At 43.6% G+C, this 18,940-nt stretch overlaps 1 protein-coding gene across 2 annotated transcripts in view; it reads right to left on the bottom strand.

Annotated features, from left to right (window-relative positions):
- Positions 1–18,940, bottom strand: part of LOC129385168 (uncharacterized) — a 41,168-nt gene that overhangs the window by 17,169 nt on the left and 5,059 nt on the right. For both annotated transcript variants that reach the window (XM_055071383.1, XM_055071384.1), the window contains exons 2-3: positions 9,027–9,077; positions 4,579–5,675 (exon numbers count right to left, since the gene is read on the bottom strand). In XM_055071383.1, the coding sequence (XP_054927358.1) occupies positions 4,579–5,589 (1,011 nt within the window). In that variant the 5' untranslated portion in view covers positions 5,590–5,675; positions 9,027–9,077. The remainder of the gene's footprint in view (positions 1–4,578; positions 5,676–9,026; positions 9,078–18,940) is intronic.

Raw genomic sequence — 18,940 nt, 5'->3', positions numbered from 1 at the left:
GCGGCGCCAGCCTCTGCAGCAGTCAGACCTGCTGAGACGCTTAGCGCGTCGTGAAGCGTTCGTGGGCTCCGCTGAGGTAGGAAAAGGCCAGTTGGCGGACGCAAAATGAGCGTTGCAACGTGCTGCGTACCTTGGGAACGTTTTGATACTCGAGTGGTCCATCCATCATTGTCGGTGACGAATTTCGGGGCCATTGCTGCTGAAGGAGCGCGGGCCGTTGGCGTACTTGACGGTAGGCCTACTCCCCTAGCCGTTAGGGCTAGCTGAGCGCCCTGCCAGGTCCGTGACAAAAGCACAGAAACTCACAGTACGTTGGTCCGATCACAGCAGAAGTTGGCCAAAATGTTCGGATGATGTTCTAGAGGAGCCGAGCCGTGTCTGAGGACTGGTCCTTGTCGAATAAGTTGGCATTCGGGTCTTTCCTGTGGAGCGATGCGAAGGCACGTATGCTCTGACAGGAGCGACGCTCGCGTCTCTTTCCGCAACCGGAGCCGCCAACATGAACGAAGTGCCTTGGACGCATCATCTGAAATACCTCTCCCCCATATCATCTGTATACGTATAAAGTCGATGACGAATGAAGTTCACGTATAAAGCACCGCGAAGGCTCACCACGTAACATTTTTCACCACTTCTATACAAACAGCGTTGCTGTAATAATCTCATCGGATTGGCGATAACGTTATGTGAAGGGAGGGGCTGTACAGAGAAATTAGACAGAGATTTGATTACAATGGCACTAAATAAGCGTTCCTAAACCCTCATTTTGTACCTGTTCAGTATCTACGCTATATGAAACACACACTACTCCGCTTCCATTTGAGCCCCAAAGATGTCGGAATATATTTGAACAGAATGGTGGCCATGTCTTGAATGAGTTGTACCGAAAGTTTAAAATGTAGTAGGTAACTAAAAGCTACACATTTTGCCAATTAATGCTGACTCTCTACATATTTGCTTGCGTTATACGAGGCACGTTTCTGTAAATTTGGTTGCAATAGGGAGCCTTTAGCAGGAAAGTAGGATAAAACTGCAGCTTATTAGGAACTTACTAATACAACCGTTTCATGCCGTTAGAAACGTATTTTCGAACGACGTGGGTATATTGCCGAGTTTTAAAAGAACTGAACGAACCATATATTTGAAATATCGAGGCACCGTATGGGTGATGTCTGGACAAAGCACAAGGACACCCTGTTAATTACGAGCTTAAATATGTGCGGAACGCGTAATTAAATATGTGCGAAACCTCATGGTGACTGCGGCAGCAAGATTTTATCTGGAATGATCTCTATTATTGCTATCGCAATTAAGAAAGTAAAGTGCGGAAGCATGTTACACTCCTTTAGCACGTGAAGGCGAAAGCCTGTTACACACTTAGAATACGCCGTATCGCATCATCGCGTTGCTGCTTTCGCAGTTCCGCTTGTTCGCCTCATTTTTGACGCTTAGTTGCAGCTTCGCGCGCTCATATACCGAAGTAAGACTCGTGCCAACGACGGCTTTCTTGCAGTTTACGCTGCATCCTCTCAGCAGGGAATTCAGACGTATTCTGAAGTGTCTGTTGTATGGGTGATTGCAATGAACGTATGCACTGTTGGCTTCAGTTGACTGAGCGCTTGTTGCCTCAGCCTTACGGGGTTACGATCCATTGCATTTTTTGTTTGGTTACGTGGGTACGAGCCGTTGAGAATGTCACGTGGTTTTTTTGTACCGTTTGACTAGACGCCGCGTTTCTCTAAATTCTTTGGGTGATTTCAATGAACGTATGCACTGTAATATTCCCTTTGCTGAGTGCATGTAGCCTCTGCACTACGAGCCATTGCACTTTACAGCAACGCTATATATTGCAAGGCCATTTCCGTCGTCCGCGAACAACCCGCGAACCAGCTTGTTGGCGGCCCTCGGCGCAACCGCGCGAAAGCGGTCGCACCATTGCACACGTGTTCGTCGTCATCAGCGTCCCTAGCTGGCTCCGTTGCCTATGATCATTGCAGCATAGAATTTCATTATATTAACGCGGAAGCTTGACTAAGAGCGTCTATCCGTGTTTCGCCGTTGCCAGCATGTTGACGTTCATTTGACCGCAACTGCACCGTAGCCTTGGCAACATCACGTGACCCGCCGCGCAGAGCTCCGCTGCCGCCGCCGGCTTGGCGCATGCGCTCTCCGCAGCTAGATCGCCGCCCGACCACGTGACTCGCAGCGCGCCGGGTTAAGAGGAGCGCCGCGCTCGCAGGGTTGCCAGTTTGGGCTATTCATAGCCAAATTGGGCTACTTATTATGCGGGTTGGCGTCGAAAATTCCGAGTTGGCTACATGGCTATATTTGGACTATTTTTGTCTTAAGGACTTCCGAGTCCAGAAGACGACATGAACACTGACAAAATTCGGGTTTATGAAGCCCAAATGTTATTGATGCTACAAAGATTTGTAGGCAATCTCGAAGGCTGTGTTTTTAGGCAATGTTGGCACTGGGAGGACGGTGTTAAGTCATGGCAATAATGTTTATAAGTCATTCCAGTGATAAGCTCTCTTCTTTTTGGTGTATTTCCAGCTGTGATGAGAAAGAAAAATGCGTTCGGTAAACATAATTGGTGCTTGTGGTACTGCCACATCCATACTTTATTATTTTTGGACAAGTCGTAGTGGTGGTTGGGTAAGAGTTCTCGTCAGCTTATAAAGGTAAATACAATGTTCTGACTTCCTATTCTGATGTACAGTGCTTGAAACTGTTATACAAACGGTTTACTTTGTACTTCATTACAGCCCTGCACGACCCATAAACTCGATTTTGTGTGTTCGCAAGTGGAATTACATTTTTTTTTTCAGTTGCACTGCGAGTAAGGTACCCAGGCCCTATCAGAAATTGTGCAACACATGCATTCATATCTGCATACACAGAAACTTGCGTACACATCTTCACATTGCACAAATCTTGCCAGCGATAGCCTGTTTAAAAATAGCGCCGTTCAACTCTTTTCAATACTAATACCACCTGGATTATTGCCAGCGCTCTAATCCAGGTGGAAATTAAAACGATAAACATTATTTTACTTCTTTTGTTATGGATCTGCAGGTTGTCCTGTTTGTTCCAACTCAAAGGCGAATTGCGGTCAAAACTTCCGCTTCTTCGGAAGAATAAAAGGCGAGAAGGTTTAAAGTTTTCTCCAGAGTCCAGTGCGTATACGCCTCCAAGAGGCAGCATTTTTTAACGCAGCGTCGAGCTGCTTTCGAGTAAAACATACAAAACCGAGAGAGAAAAAGAGAGAGCGGGAGATAAATAACAAGTTTGTTCTATGCATCGAGCATAGGAAAGGTCTCCCTATTCCAAAATGCCTTGAACTCGGACCGCCTCGTGGACACTCAATCGTGACCAGCCGAAGCTCATCCTCGATGGTGGAGCAAGCAATATTTGGCCCGACTCTTATAGAAAAATGTCTCGGGTAAGGCGAGGCGCTAATTGAAGTTAGCGAAAAACGTGGCTCAGTCAATACCATTAACGGCATAAGTAAATCGGAAAAGAAATCCTTCGGCTCATTGTAACGATAAGTGGTGTCCAAATACACGTCTGAGTGCCACCTCTCATTAGAATTTTTTACGCAGATCTTGAGGCCGGTGTTGTGCTGGCTGCATGCGGCGGAAGTAATTGAAGTAATTTTGAAGCCAGAAATACGCGGTGAGGTTTGGACATCTACACCTTCTAAGAAACCTGCAGAACATCATCAAACATTTTGGCTATGTTTTTGACTACTTTGCGTTCACTAAAAATTTGAGTCCAGCTATTTCTGGGCTACAATTTAAAATCATTTGGCTATCATTTGTTGGGGCCATCTGACAACCCTGCGCGCTCGTCTAGTCAGTGCGACCTTGGCCATGGATGAGAGCGAGGCCGGGCCCTCTTCTGAAGATGTTTGTTATGTAGTTGGAGCTGTATGGAGGTGACAAGCAGAGTGGCATGGTCCCATTGCCTTGAAATGCACGAACTGCTTGTCGAAAGGCTTACTTTGTGGCCCTAGTGGTTGCTCCCGGATTTATTAATTGGTCATGGCGCACCCTAAAATATGGAGGCGTCATCGCCATGTTCGGCCCGCACAAAATACGTGGGAAAAATTCTCCAAGTTGTTGCGAATAATGAAAGACGTACTTACGCTTGAACACGACCTCCCCATTTGAATCATGTCTAAAACACAGTAATGCGTGGCGTAGACAAACGCTGAATAGATTTCGAGAATGTTTCTGTCACTTCAAAATTTCTGACAAGCAAAGTTGAATTTATGCGGTATAAAGGTTCACTTCATGCGCCGAAAAACACTATTGCGCATGTCGATAAGAAAGTGAACTCCGAAAGTCATTGAATATTTGTGAGTGGGGCTCATACAAATATTAAAATCATAATAAAATAGCAATGAAATTATTGAATACTAAGCCAGCTTTTCGTTATATTTGTCGAGCGCATTTGTTGCGAGCACGGTGCCAAAGAAGTATAAGCATTTCCCGATTGTGCGGCCAAAGAAAGAACACACGCGCCCTTGTTCTAATTAAAACCGATGATAAAACTCGGCGTTGTGGGACTCACCCTGAAAAAGATATCGAGCTTGCGTTGGGCGCCGTCAGGCAACACAGCGCCGAGAAAGGCAGAGCCATCATATACGGCGTACTCGCATATTTGTTGCCTGATGACTGCATCGCTTGTAAACGTCGGGCCAAACACACAGAACAGCGTAGGCTTGCGCGTAGGGGTACTACTGGTTGTCGTAGGAGTAGGCGTAGTGGTAGGGCGAGGTGTTGTAGTGGGCCGAGGCGTTGTAGTGGACTGAGGAGTTGTAGTGGGTCGAGGTGTTGTAGTGGGTCGAGGCGTTGTACTGGGACGAGACGTAGTTGTAGGTCTGGGCGTAGTTGTAGGGCGGGGCGTTTTAGTAGGGTGGGGCGTTGTAGTGGGACGAGGCGTTGTAATGGGACGAGGCGTTATAATGGGACGAGGCGTAGTGGTAGGGCGGGGCGTAGTAGTGGGGCGAGGCGTTGTAGTTGGCCGAGGCGTTGTTGTGGGACGAGGCCTTTTAGTGGGACGAGGAGTTGTAGTCGGACGAGGGGTTGTAGTGGGACGAGGAGTTGTAGTGGGACGAGGAGTTGTAGTGGGACGAGGAGTTGTAGTGGGACGAGGCGTAGTGGTAGGGCGGGGCGTAGTAGTGGGGCGAGGCGTAGTAGTGGGCCGAGGCGTCGTAGTGGGCCGAGGCTTCGTAATGGGCCGAGGCCTTTTAGTGGGTCGAGGCGTTGTAGTGGGACGAAGCGTTGTAGTGGGACGAGGCGTTGTAGTGGGACGAGGCGTAGTGGTAGGGCGGGGCGTAGTAGTTGGCCGAGGCGTTGTAGTGGGACGAGGCGTTGCAGTGGGACGAGGCGTTGCAGTGGGAGAAGGCGTTGCAGTGGGAGAAGGCGTTGCAGTGGGACGAGGCGTAGGAGTGGGGCGGGGCGTAGTAGTGGGGCGAGGCGTAGTAGTGGGGCGAGGCGTAGTAGTGGGGCGAGGCGTGCTAGTGGGACGAGGCGTAGTGGTAGGGCGAGGCGCAGAAGTAGGCGTTGTAATCTTCGGCATCGGTGGAGTTTTAGTACTCGCGACTTTTTTCCGAGCTGTCGGCTTCGGTAGTGTAATCGCTTTGGTCGTCTTCGGAGGTGAGCTACCTGCGATAAATTAAAACTCTTTGTATATATTGGCATGTTAAATAAACTCTACGGGGTCAGATTTCTAAGGAACGTTCAAATACAACCCTCATAACCAACTGCATTTTATCCATGGCTAAAGTCATATAGTGGTTTGCATCATTTACATCAATTACACTTTTACATCAATGATCGTACTAACCTCTCTACTAAGCCTAAATATGTTTTGTATGTCGACGACGCTAGTATATTTCTCTCTGGTCCAAATTGCCATATCTTACACAATGACGGGAATTCTCTCCTTACCAAGCTTAAAACGTGGTCCAATAGTAAACCATCTAAACATAAATGTTAATAAGACGAAAGCTGCAATATTTAAACCTAAATCGAGGCAGCTAAATTCTCATGTAAGCTTAAGTTATGGTGGCGCACCAATAGAAATCACGAATAATATCAAAATTCTGGGTGTTACATTTTCTCAGAGCATGCTATGGGATGGCCACAGTAATGCTGTTCTAAGTTAGCTTGAGCAGTCGGCATTATTTCCCATTACAGATCATATCTTCCGTATCAAGTAACGATTCTGCTTTATAATTCCCTGTTGTACTCTCATCTTAATTACTGTTTCTTGGTCTGGGGCACAACCACGTATACAAATTTGCAAAAGATCTTTATACTTCAAGAAAAGCTTATCAGAGTACTTTTTAATCTACCATACAACAGTCACTCGCAAGGTGTTTTTTTCTCCAAAGCATACATAATACAAGTATTCAATCTTTACAGCTATAAGCTAGCACTTGCATTCCAGCGCGAACTAAAATATCTTGAATCACTGGATGAGTTGTCATTACTGATAAAGAGCGCTGTATTGTAACCTAAACGTCAGAAAGAGGAGTGGATTGTACAAACTCCTAGAACCAATCACACAATGGAAAAATTATCATTCACACTTCCAACTTTATTAAACAACTGTAAAAAATCCGGGACTGACCTACTTAAAATATCTAAACGTGAATTACGGCAGCTTCACTGCACACATTATTACTAACTCCACCTGTATTCCTATAATGTGTATGACACGTGTACTTATATTTATCGGGGGAGCACGCTTCGCCGCCTAACAAATCTTATCGCACAGCGCGGGAAACGCCGGCATGTATCCGAAGTTTCTGGAAAGTTATCGATGCTTCTATCCGCTGTCTGTTGTCGCCGAACCTTGTGTTTCCTGATTTCATCGCGTGACGCGAATGGCGTAGAACTTTGTGGAAGGCACGCAGGTTCCAACGATTAGTCTGGAACATTCGATGATTTCTGTGTAAAAGCCGACGCGCTGGACCCGCTGATCAGATTTTCGACGATCGCCGACCGTGTTCGCCGCTATCGTCGTGCTATAAGTGTAGCCTATTTTTGTGGGCACAGGTTCACCCAATAAAAGTTAGTTTTGTCCTCCACAGTATGGTTACTGTGTTCAACGTCACCACCACGTGACAGTATACTTAATCCTGTGTTTATTGTACAGCTTTATACCCTCTGTACTTATTGTATTGATTGTTGTTCTATTTTCTTTGTTTCTATCTTTATTTCATTTATGAAAAGGTCCTCCTGTTATTTTTGGCTCTGCTAAATTCCGAAGAGATTATATGTATACTTGTGTTTGTCTTTCCCTGCTTTTCTGTTGTTGCCCTGTAGAAGGGGGTTGTGGGCCTTTATCAAGCTGCCGTTTACGAGCAGCTTTTACCCACAACCTCCTCAATCATCCTGATGGAAATAAAGATTATTATTATTATTATTATTATTATTATTATTATTATAGTAGGTGAACCTACCATAAAAAGCCGATTGCTCGTTTAAGATCACGTTGTGAGTTAAGACCTATTGCACTGAAGTTCAGCAGAAAACATAACGTGTGCATGGAAGACCTGTCTGACGCTCTTAAACCATGTATACCGCTTTCCAGTCATTGAAATTCCAATAAAATGTTTGTTTCTATCGCAGCTTATGAGATTGCGACGTCGACGGCGCGAGAAGGCGCAATCTCAAGCAGCGGAAACTAAGATCGAAAGTTGCGCAAAGTGGTACGCGTGATTACCATAGTGAAGGCTAGCACCGAAACAACTGAAACAGAGTTCACGGCGTCCTTCTGTGTTTGCATTACACTTTCATCTATCGTTTCCTCGATGACCTCTTTGCATGCAGTCTTTCATTTACTGCTCATTTACGGACTCGTGACCGCACTAGGGGGCCTTAAGATCATAACAGGTAGGAGAAAAGCTCGAGGCTATTTCTTTTCTATTTTATTTTTCCCTTCTCAGGCTCTCTGTATTGATCCAACAGTCTCTGTCTGCCCATAGTTTGTCTGCAGTGACTTCGACGAATGGATTCCGCACGAAATGCCACATAATTACGCGCATCCCGCGTTTTCACGTTAGCAGGCTTAGACGATACCATCCCGATGAAGTCACACTGTTTATATGTTAACAAAAGTATAGTCTGCTGCTAATAATCATTCGATTTTGGCCTAACGAAGAAGATGCGGCTGAACTTAAAACTATGTCTCGAAACAAAAATATATAAAAAAAAACATCGCTCTCATGGAGTTACCGACGCTGCACACAGTTTTCCCAAAGAACAGACTATAATTATTTGATGTGGGATACATTCAGCAATACACTCCATTCGTGTATTTCATGTTAAAATTGTTACTGCTTTGATTTCCTGCATTCCGCAAGACAGATTAGCAAACCGAACCTTAAAGAAAAAGCTTGCTATAGTGTTTCCTGGTCACCAAAAAACAATAACAGATACCTATAACGTTTTGACAATGTAGCAGAAACGGATAAATTGGAATTACCTATGTCGCTCAGAAACACAAGCTAATCAAGTAGCAACGATGCGCTCAATGCAATAACTAGGCAGAGACTGGACCGTATGGTGAAAAGTATTACTTTTGTCGCACTAGTAAAACACATATTTTACGCACTATTCACCAAGTACAGTGTGATAGAGGGGAGTCCCTCGACGTGAAAAAGCATATACAGCGAACAGTATATAAAAGAGCAGTATTGTTTGGGGTTTGCTGTACATTTATTGTAGATATAATTCGTGAAAAACAAGAGAATATTCTGACAGGTTCTTTTCGTCGACTGTTCTTCATCGTTTTCTTGTTTTCTTTATATAAGAACCCTTAAAACTTAAATTTTTATTCATTCTAGATACTGAAGGGTGCTTACAGTTACTGCAGAAACATCAGTTACTAACAGTCCATCTAGTAACAATACTTATAGAGTTAGAGAGAGTATCTAGAGAGTATCGTTTTATGCCTTCCATTCCGCAGTCCCGTATCTGCATTTGCACTTGTGGGCGTGACCTTACCTCCTCCTACTTTGTAAACTCCCGGCTTTTCAGTAGCGTCGACGTCATCTCCTGCAAGAAATAAATGTTCATTAAAAGCTCTAGAAGGAGTTAAACGGTCAGCCAAGTCTTCACACGATAAACTCATTTTTAAACCTAATTTAAATTTAAACCAAACAAATTTAAACTAAGAAAATGTTTGGTTTAAAAAAAACAACAAAGCCTGCCAATGTTGTCGCAAGTCTGAAACTGCAAGTCGGCACATTTGTGCTACTGTCTGGTGGACTACAAGTTGTTGATATCTTTTTTAGAAAGTGCAAGCCCACGAATGCCACATCAAGTAGGAGTAAATAGTCACTAATTAAGCCAAATATTCGGCACGTTTTTAAGATTTGTATGATTAAATTGTATGAATAAATAAACCTATCTTACGTTGTATCTTCTACCACACTATGCCAGAGGGGCTTTTAGGAAATTTAATTAGAACACCAATGTTTTTTGCAGCGCCGAATTCAAACTGATATATGGAAACTGGTTCTATAGTACCATGATATAAAGCTGAATGAATGGGAACTAAATACTGTCTGGAACAAAGAATACAGCAATTTAGACATGCACCCAAAAATGAATAATTTTGAAACTGAATTGGTGAAACGTGGCGCAATGAAGGGAATCTACATTGGAGTTCAGCGAGAATTCCAACTTTCCAACTAATCCAACTGGAGAGGCAGAATTCGGCGCTCCCATTTGCTAAATATATAGGCGTATATTTGAAATTTCGGTTTTCCAAGCAGATGCAATTAAATAACTCAAAGCCACGGCGAAAATGAAATGCCATAACAAAGATTATTGCCGATATTTTGGCTGAGGGCAGAACATTACATATGAAGAAGAAATTTATATTGACGTCTTCAATTTTATTTCAGGTCGCAACCAAGGTATTGACTTCGTTGAAACACGCAGCGTTCAGTAAGTCAAACCATCATAATAGGATGCCTTTATTGCATGGCAAAGCAACCGAGCAGCAGCCTCACTGCTGGTTAACAACTATATGGTCAGGTTACAAGGGCCCGCATCCAGGCAGTGACAGCTGCTCATATATAAACGCATCTGTAGGTAAGGGTGATGCTTGATAAGCCCAGCAGAGGAACGCCGTATGTGGGTTTAGAGCAATACGTCACTGATATATCACAGGTAGCCAATCTGCTAAGCTAAGAATCATTTACCTGTTCGTTTCGGCGAGACGGGCCTATATATTGCCTTTTTATCGATATATATATATATATATATATATATATATATATATATAAATATATATATATATATGTAGGTTTGTGTTGGCCGTTGATAGTTCAGAATAGCCGAAACATACGGGGTCTTCCAGCAAACTTTGTGCCAAGTCGTAAAAATCCACGCGTGCGTTAGGGGAATACAACCACCTTATTATTGTTGACTGCCCCCTTGTCCGGCTAAATATATATCCTACTTTGAGCTTAGGAAATTGATTACAAATTATTAATTTCTGAGGTATTTCTTTAAACAGAAATTTTTCAGTGAGAAAGTTGTAAAACCTATTGAGAACTAACAAAATATTTTTTTTCCGCGAAGATAGCTGCGCTGATTTCAATTGTTTCCGGACTGTCACGAAAACTCGCCACACTCAGAAAAGTACTACGCGACCAGGCGCTTGCGTGCAGCGACATTACGGTACTCGAACATTCTATCAACGAATGATCGATGCTAGACGCAGGCTAAAGCTATGAACAGGCCGCAAGCAAAAACTATGCTCGTTGGCATCTCCATTCACCGAGTGCATCTACATCCACCGCCAAGAGCTCCACGTCCTTCTGGCTATCCGTCAACATGAAAAACACTGACAAAGCTTCAAGGATTGTGATGCGTTAGTTACCGCGTATAACGTGGCCTCCTTTTGCTTCATTGCTGCAACAGACAACTTATCGCAGCAAAATTGGACGCCAAGACCGTTGTATTCTAGCTGCGTTGCTTAAGGGGTCTTCGTGAGTTCGATTAGCATGCAGCATCGATTATTCGCCACTGTATGTTTGAACACACTAATTAATGTCGCGAAGCGACAGCACCTAGTCACGTGGTACTTCTTCACGTCTCACGCGCTTTTCTTGCAGCGAAAAAAAAATAAGAACCATACCAGAGTAATTTTGAAGTCAGTTATTGTTTCATTGTTAAATAATTGCCTGCGCTCATAGCAAAAAAAAAAGTCAATTTTGAGTCGTTAAATAGGACAATTAAGAATATTAAGTTGGGTGCACGATGGTAACTCACCTATGGACTTTTTAAAGCTTGGCAGAAGTGAGCTGAAATACAGCTGATATACACAGCGCTAACAGCGATGGACCAAAAAGAAAAAAAAGAGGGAAAGCGACCAGATAGAATGAACACTCACAACTGTTTATTAGATTGCAGCATATAGATGTACCAAGCTCTGTGCCTAATAAACAGTTGCGAGTGTTGCGACGTCTTTCTGCTGTCTCTCGCTGTCACGTCCTTCATTTCCGTTATTTGTGCGCTACAATATCTTGTCAATGAGAACGGGTTGGATCCTGAGAAAAAGTTCGTTTCAAATTTAGGCGGGGTGCTTGAAATGAGGTTGTCGCGATTTGCGACTATGTTTGCGCGCTAGTAATTCCTTTCCAGTAAAATAAGTAATACCTCCAGCACCTGCGTATTACAGTTCCTCGTTACCAAGTTCTATCAACCAATGCAACTGATTGTTCCAGCTTTCAGTAATATTCCTAAACCGTTGACCGTTTTAATAGCGCTAATAAGGTAGCACGCCTCGATATTGTTACGTGGAGGCACAGCAAGAAAACTATTTACGAGGTGTATTTACAGGTAGTAGCAAGCTCTGCCCAACATGGAAGCCAGCCATCATCAACAGGCACGTCATCGTCCTCTGATCAGCCAGAGACCGCTTAAAGGGTAGGTCTCACTACATCCAGAGGTCGGCATGATCTTCCTCGAGTAGCACATAGACGTATTGAACACCATTATTTCGAGAATATATATATATTCATATTTATTCACTACTGCCAGCCGCCATTTGGTAGCCAAGGCAGGAGTGGAACAAACATACATCGCTGCACAACGCGACGCAACAAAGCGAGCGCACACACAATAAAAAGCGAGCACAGGAGCAAGAGCAAATATTTTGCGTTTCTCAAAAACAAAACGCAACAAATAAGAGCATGAACAAACACATTGCGTCGAAAACAGACACGACAGCAGATAAGAAGGAATCTTGGTTTGTCAAGCTGACCATGTCACGCGGAAGCCTGTTCCATTCTGATATTGTTTTTGGAAAGAAAGAAAAGTGGTAAGATTTAGTTCGCCATAGTTGCACTATTATTGTCGAGTTGTGTTTGCCGCGTGTTGGGTGAGAAGTGTTATATTCCGTGTAAGAGTCAAAATTAATGTTTGGTAACTTGTTAATAATACCATGCAGCAATTTTAAACGGTGTAACTTGCGGCGGGATTGAAGCGCCTGGAGTTCAGATTGCCTTAGATTAGTGACAGAGACATGTCTACTATATGCGTTGTAGATGAATCTTAGTGCTTGCTTTGGAACACCTTCGATGCGATTTATATCTACTTGGGTGTGCGGATCCCAAAGAACGTCTGCATATTCCAGCAATGGGCGTACTAATGCAGTGTAGGCTGTTAATTTTGTTTTAGCTGTGCAGTGCTTTAGGCGGTTTCTCAACAGCCAAAGCCTGTTGTACGCCTCTGAAACCAAATGCCCGATATGCGAGCTCCAGTTTAAGTTACTGCTAAATACAACCCCCAGGTATTTGTATTCATTTACATAAGAAATGGTTGTGCCGTTCATTTTGTATGCGTAATTATGAATATGCTTCTTGCGTGCAATTGCCATTTTTGCACACTTTGAGGTATTTAAAGACATTTCCGAGGGCAGACACCACATCGAAACCTCTGACAGGTAATCGTTTAATATACTAGGATACTCAGCATTTTGAATCGGTAGGTATACAACGCAGTCATCTACGAAAAAACTGCATCGTCCTGGGGAATCGAAATTCAAGTCATTTAAATAAATAAGGAACAGAAGTGGACCAAGCACGGATCCTTGGGGGACTACCGAAAGAACTAAAGCTGGTGGAGAATTGGAACCGGAGATCTGGACGTACTGGTGCCGTTCAGAAAGTAAGGAGTCAAGCCACTGAAGAAGACGCTGATTTTGCAGTAGATGTCGGAGTTTTACCATCAGCTTACGGTCCGAAACACGATCGGAGGCCTTCGCGAAATCTGGAAATATTGCGTCTATTTGCCCACCGTTATCAAGGCATGCCAAGAATTCATTGGTTGTGTGAATTAGTTGCGTGACAGTGAACAGGCCACGCCGAAACCCATGTTCGCTACTAGAAAAGAAGTAGCTACTTTATAAAAAAGAACTCAAGTGCTTGAAAATTAAATGCTCCAGAATCTTACCCGAAGTACATAATAGTGAAACTGGCCTGTAGTTACTTACTCAAAGTTTATCGCCGGATTTGTGAATGGGGACGACCTTCGCAACCTTCCAGTCAGTTGGAACTTCCGAATTTAAAAGGCTTTCATTTTAAATGACCACAAGGTATCTACCAAACCATTCTGCGTAGCGGGAGCCAAACGTAGTTGTGGTTGCATCTGGTCCAGGAGACTTTCTTGCGTTTAAATTAAGCAGGGCAGCAAGAACTCCTTCAACAGATATTAGTAAGTCTGGCAAGATAAGGCACGGAGACTGAAATTCTGGGGCGTACGTACTATCCGTTGTAAACACTGAAGTAATGATTGAAAGCTGATGCAATGCAATAAGGATCGTTAATTTCCCTGTGATCCAAACAAATTTTACTGACTGGATCCTTGTTCTGTGTTAAGTGTGTCCAAAATTTTGCGGGGTGTGTAGTCGGAAACTTATGCATTAAAGATTCAGCAAATAAAGATTCAGCGAAAATTCGATAACCGAAGGCTTCTTTGACGCTTATCACAGAAATTATGTCTCCGCCGTTACTGTTAATCTCAGCTAGAGAAAAAAAAAAGTATTTTGTCTCAAATCTTCGATATTCAGTTACTGGAGGCAGTGCACGTCGAAACCCTTCGTAGAACACTAGCAGAAAAAACATGTGTACTGCTTTCCGCTCACGGTGACTTAAAAAATTAGAAAGCCGAATCTGACAGTGAAAGTCAAATGTGGCTTACTCTCGGTAGGTTCCGATCCAGCTGCATGATAGGGAAGAAAAGCGAGTAGGCAATCAGTGAAGAGCGCTTGCTCAGTGGATGCAATTTTGGCACATACGGCGGCTTTTAGGGCCAGATGCCCTATAGTACTCTTTGCATTTCACCACTCTTAGCAATTATAGAACTTCCTGCTAGGTGCCATGTTTCAAAATACCGGCTAGCCAATCCGTGAAGTTTGTAACTGTTGAATGGTACACTGCACCTCATCCTCATTTCAAGCTTCGATACAAGGTCCATCATGATCTATCAGAGACAGTGCGCTAATCTAACCGCATTTCTCAAACAAAAGAACTTCTTTCACAACATTGAGCATGGATTTAGAAAAGACTACTCATGCGAAACTCAACTACTTCTCTTTACTAACGACCTATTTTCGGCATCTGACAGTGGTTATATTATCGACTGTATTTTAGTTAGGTTCCAAAAAGCTTTCGATACCGTTTCTCACCGTTTTCTTTTACTAAAACTTAGCATGTTTAGTGTGGACTCGAATTTATTGCCGTGTATTAAATGCTTTTTATCTAACAGCACCCAATACGTAACCGCTCCCAGTAATAAATGACGTAAATGCTTTGTCATATCCTGTGTGTACCGCAAGGCTCCATCTTCCGACCCCTATCGTTTCCAATTTACATTAGCGACCTTTTCCCCGACATTACATAAACAATCAGGCTATATGCCGATGACTGTGTCATCTACCGCGCAATAACTAACCCTCATGCTTATTCTCAACTTTAGTCTGCTCTTGGCATCATTACTTCTTGATGTTCAATATGGTCCTTGAAATTGAATGTTGACAAATGCAGAATAATCAGGATTTCGCGAAGAACTGCTGACTGTACGATCCCTGTTTATGCCATTACTAATAATAAGTTGTCATATGTCAATACATATAAATACCAAGATGTCCACATAGTTAACAATTTATCATGGAATACCCATATAAGCTACGTGATTAACATTGCGAACCACCCTCTCGGTTTCTTGCGTCGTCGCAATGCTTCGGCTCCTTATTCCTTAAAACGTTTCCTTTATAAAACTTTAGTCAGGTTTAAACTCGAGTATGCTTCATAAATCATAAACGCATCGAAAGCCATCATAAATCATTCAGCTCGGTTCATTATTGCTAATTATTCTCGCACCACGAGTATTACTTGAAAAAAAGTTCTCTAGACTTCCCTAACCTTTCCATCAGAAGGAAGCAAGCCCACCCACGTCCCTTTCATAATATCTTTATGAGTCCTGAACCGAAACGCACATTGTTCTTGCCACTTTGCTACCTTTCATCCCGCGTCGACCATAACTTCTAAGTTCAAGTGCCCGCTCTGCCAGACCAATATGTACTTCAACTCCTACGTGCCGAAGACATCATCCGAATGGAATCACCTCCCTGCATCCATCGTCAACAACCCTGAGCCCGCATCATTCAAGACTGGCATTTTGAACTTGTAACACCACTCCTCTCTCTGTAACGCTGCAATGACACTGACAGTATGTAAATAAATAAAAATATAGGTAACAAAAAAAAAATTAGACGTAACAACAGACACAGCAACTGGCAGCAGGCTCCTCCCTGCTGTGCCGGCCTTGCGCGAACCTTTCTACTGGCATTATTTTGGTTTAAGACTATTTTCTATACGACGATATTATCATCAATTATCATGGGCGTATCTAACTCAGAATTCAGTCGTACTGACTTAAGCGTACCGGCCGAGGATAAGCCACTGAATCTGACTGATAGCCACATATCGCTAAAAAGCGAATTCTGCATCTTATACTCTCAGGAGAGCGCGTCCAAGATCCAACGAGAAAACGCGAACTAGCTGATATTTATTGTGCACATTGACGAAACAGCGCAACAGCGCAAAATCTGTTCTGTGATGTGGCATCACGTACCATCGCCAACGGATACAGAACAAGAGAAAAATGGTCTCCTCGTAATCCTTCGCTCTTGTGGCTCGCTCATTTTTTACAGTGTCACGTCACTCAAGATGGTGAAAGGTGAATAGGTTAGTGAACCACGCTGCGAAATACACAACAGTGGTTTTAGTGGCTAAAATGCAAAGTGACAAATGTAAGGCGTCGCGTATTGCGAGACCTGCCAGCAGTGCAAGCGACTGCACGCGGACCGGCAGGAAGGGCGCCAATCCGTCCTGTAGAAATATATTGAGAGCACCAATTAATCAAAACTACGTGCTTGCAGACATACTCGCCGTAGTTTCAAATTAGAAGGTACAGTCCCCTCCTTGTCGCAATTACAGATGTGGAACAGCAGAACATAGGCTGTATCTAAAGAGAGATCACCGCCGCTTTTGTCTTTCGCATGTGGCTGACCGAGAGGTGCGTGATAAGTTCGAGTAGCCTTTCGTTGTAAGCGGATGCGTCGGTGAAAACACCCGGCGTGCGGGCAGACACAGTCAATTAGGTCTAGGCTCGATAAAGCGTTCAGCTAACACCTGCGATTAAAGCACTAATATACCGGGCAGAAACACACGGAGCATAGCACAACGTGTTCTCTCTATAGCATTTTTTAACACGCCTGCCAGACCACGCATTCTTGGAAGGATGCTCCTTGCCTGACTACTCTTTGATGCAGACATAGCTGAGTCAGTCAGCTTTATGTCAACTGTATGTGAAATGGCATACGAAAAAAAGACGGGAAAGGACTGTGCATGGCGACTGAAGGAGAGTAAATAAAGAAAACGCTAAACCTCTACTGACAACGGCATCTGGTTAGAGTAGAAGGCTGTACAACGTATCATACGGCTCTTTCATAAGGAGGCAGGATTAGCGGTGTCGAGCTGCTTAACGCAAATGCTGTGCAAGCTCTCAACGTCAACTTCAAGACGACGAAGCATACGCCAGGTAAGACCGCTTAGCCTGCTCAGGCACCTTCACAGATATCAGCATTTCCTTATTGCACAAAGAAGCCCTAATGTACACGCTTTGAAAAGAGTAGAATAATTATGGGATACCGTAATAAAATTTTATCTGTTCAGAAACCATGTCAAGCCTAACAATGACTAGTGTTATTTATAAGATGGTTCGGCAGTTCCGGAACGCTACCGACTACGGTAATCAAGGAAGCTTGCTGCTGATTACTCGATGATTGAGAATGATGCTACAGTATATCTCAGTAACAGGGAAATCTACATCTCAGCTCGATTGCACTGAACGACGAGGCTATAGCCTCAAAAACATTTCAGAAGAGCATCTCGCACACTATGATGCAGAAACATGAAAACTTACAAAACACTGCGGTCAATGCCATCACCAGAAGTATGCTTGCACAGACGCAGCAGATGCCCCCAAAAATAAATGCGAAGTTGCGTTCGTCATTCCTGCATGCAAGACAATTGACCCTTAATGCGGGCGCCAGAAGAGACTACAAACTACTCCATTATTCAAAGCAGTTAGATTGTCCCGCCTACAAATGTTACGGTACTTGTTTTATGTCAAGAGGCCACCGCGTATGGCTAATCAGTTCTGCGGAAGCCCGCAAGGTGAAGAAAAGTTTAGATAAGACAAAAAAAAAAATACCACCCGACTTTAGGGCAAACCTGCGAAGAAAACCTAACCTAACCTACAGAAAGAATCGCAGGTGGATAAAAATTCATCCTGTTGAAGAAACGTTTCTTGGAGAGAAACTTGTGGTTAAGTGTTCGCCTGGTGTGCGGGAAGACGTTGTTGCAAATACACCGTGCCACCAGTTAGTCACCGGTTATGTTAATGGGTACAGGTGATCCCCGGCCGAAAATCTGGCTTTCTCCAGAAGGCGAACTGTCTTGGAGAAGGAGCACATACCTTAGAAACCAGCCCAAATTTGTGTGCATAACCAAAACCCGAAACAGCATGATTTTTCCTCGACTGCGAAGCATTCTTTACCTGAAATCCCTTTAAATGTAGCTCGTAGCTCCGTAGCTTTGTGCTACTGTGAGGCGGATATAATTTTCCCCTTTAGGGTGGCTTTGTTGCAAAGAAAATCGGGAAAGAAACGCCAAGCAATTATTTCATAGCTGAAATCGCCCGCATGAAGCTTTCCTGCAGAGCTGTGCCGGCGATATCGAACGCGATGCTCTAGCTGGGCCGCTAACGCGTTAATTGGGTCGGGGGTCTGTACAAAGATGGTAACCTACTCACGTAAAAAGTGCCGACATAGCCCAAATATACTTGCGTAGGTATATCGATTAAGATTGGTTGGTGTGCATTTTTTTGCATGTTCAAATGCATTGTAAATAAACGTATCAGTGGCTGCAGCACGTCAGTCCTCACTTCTAGGCTCCTTTAATAACACGTCTCGAACATTATCCTATCTTCTTTTTACCTTTAAAGGTTTCTTGGTGAAATGTACATTGAAAACAACAACAAAAACAAATGAAAAAAAGACGTTCCGCGTATTGCCCAACGTCATTCCCACGCGCGCAATGAAGTTGAAAAAATCGCGCTGCGCTGAAAGTCAGTGCTTAACCTGCCCACTATAGGATACAAGGGAAACGATAGTCGCCATTACAAGCTCGTCGAGGATTGTGGCAGCGATCGCGATGCACATAAAGAGAGCTGCAAAGAAGGAATCATTTCGTTCAACTTCCGCGTTGAACATGTACGTCATAGAGTTGTGGTGCATAGTGTCAACATACATGTATACTAAATCTAACTCTCAAATT

This window comes from Dermacentor andersoni, chromosome 5 (genome assembly GCF_023375885.2).
Source record: "Dermacentor andersoni chromosome 5, qqDerAnde1_hic_scaffold, whole genome shotgun sequence".
NCBI classification, from domain to species: domain Eukaryota; kingdom Metazoa; phylum Arthropoda; class Arachnida; order Ixodida; family Ixodidae; genus Dermacentor; species Dermacentor andersoni.
Note: the sequence above shows the minus strand (reverse complement) of the source record. Positions and strands in the feature narration are given on the sequence as shown.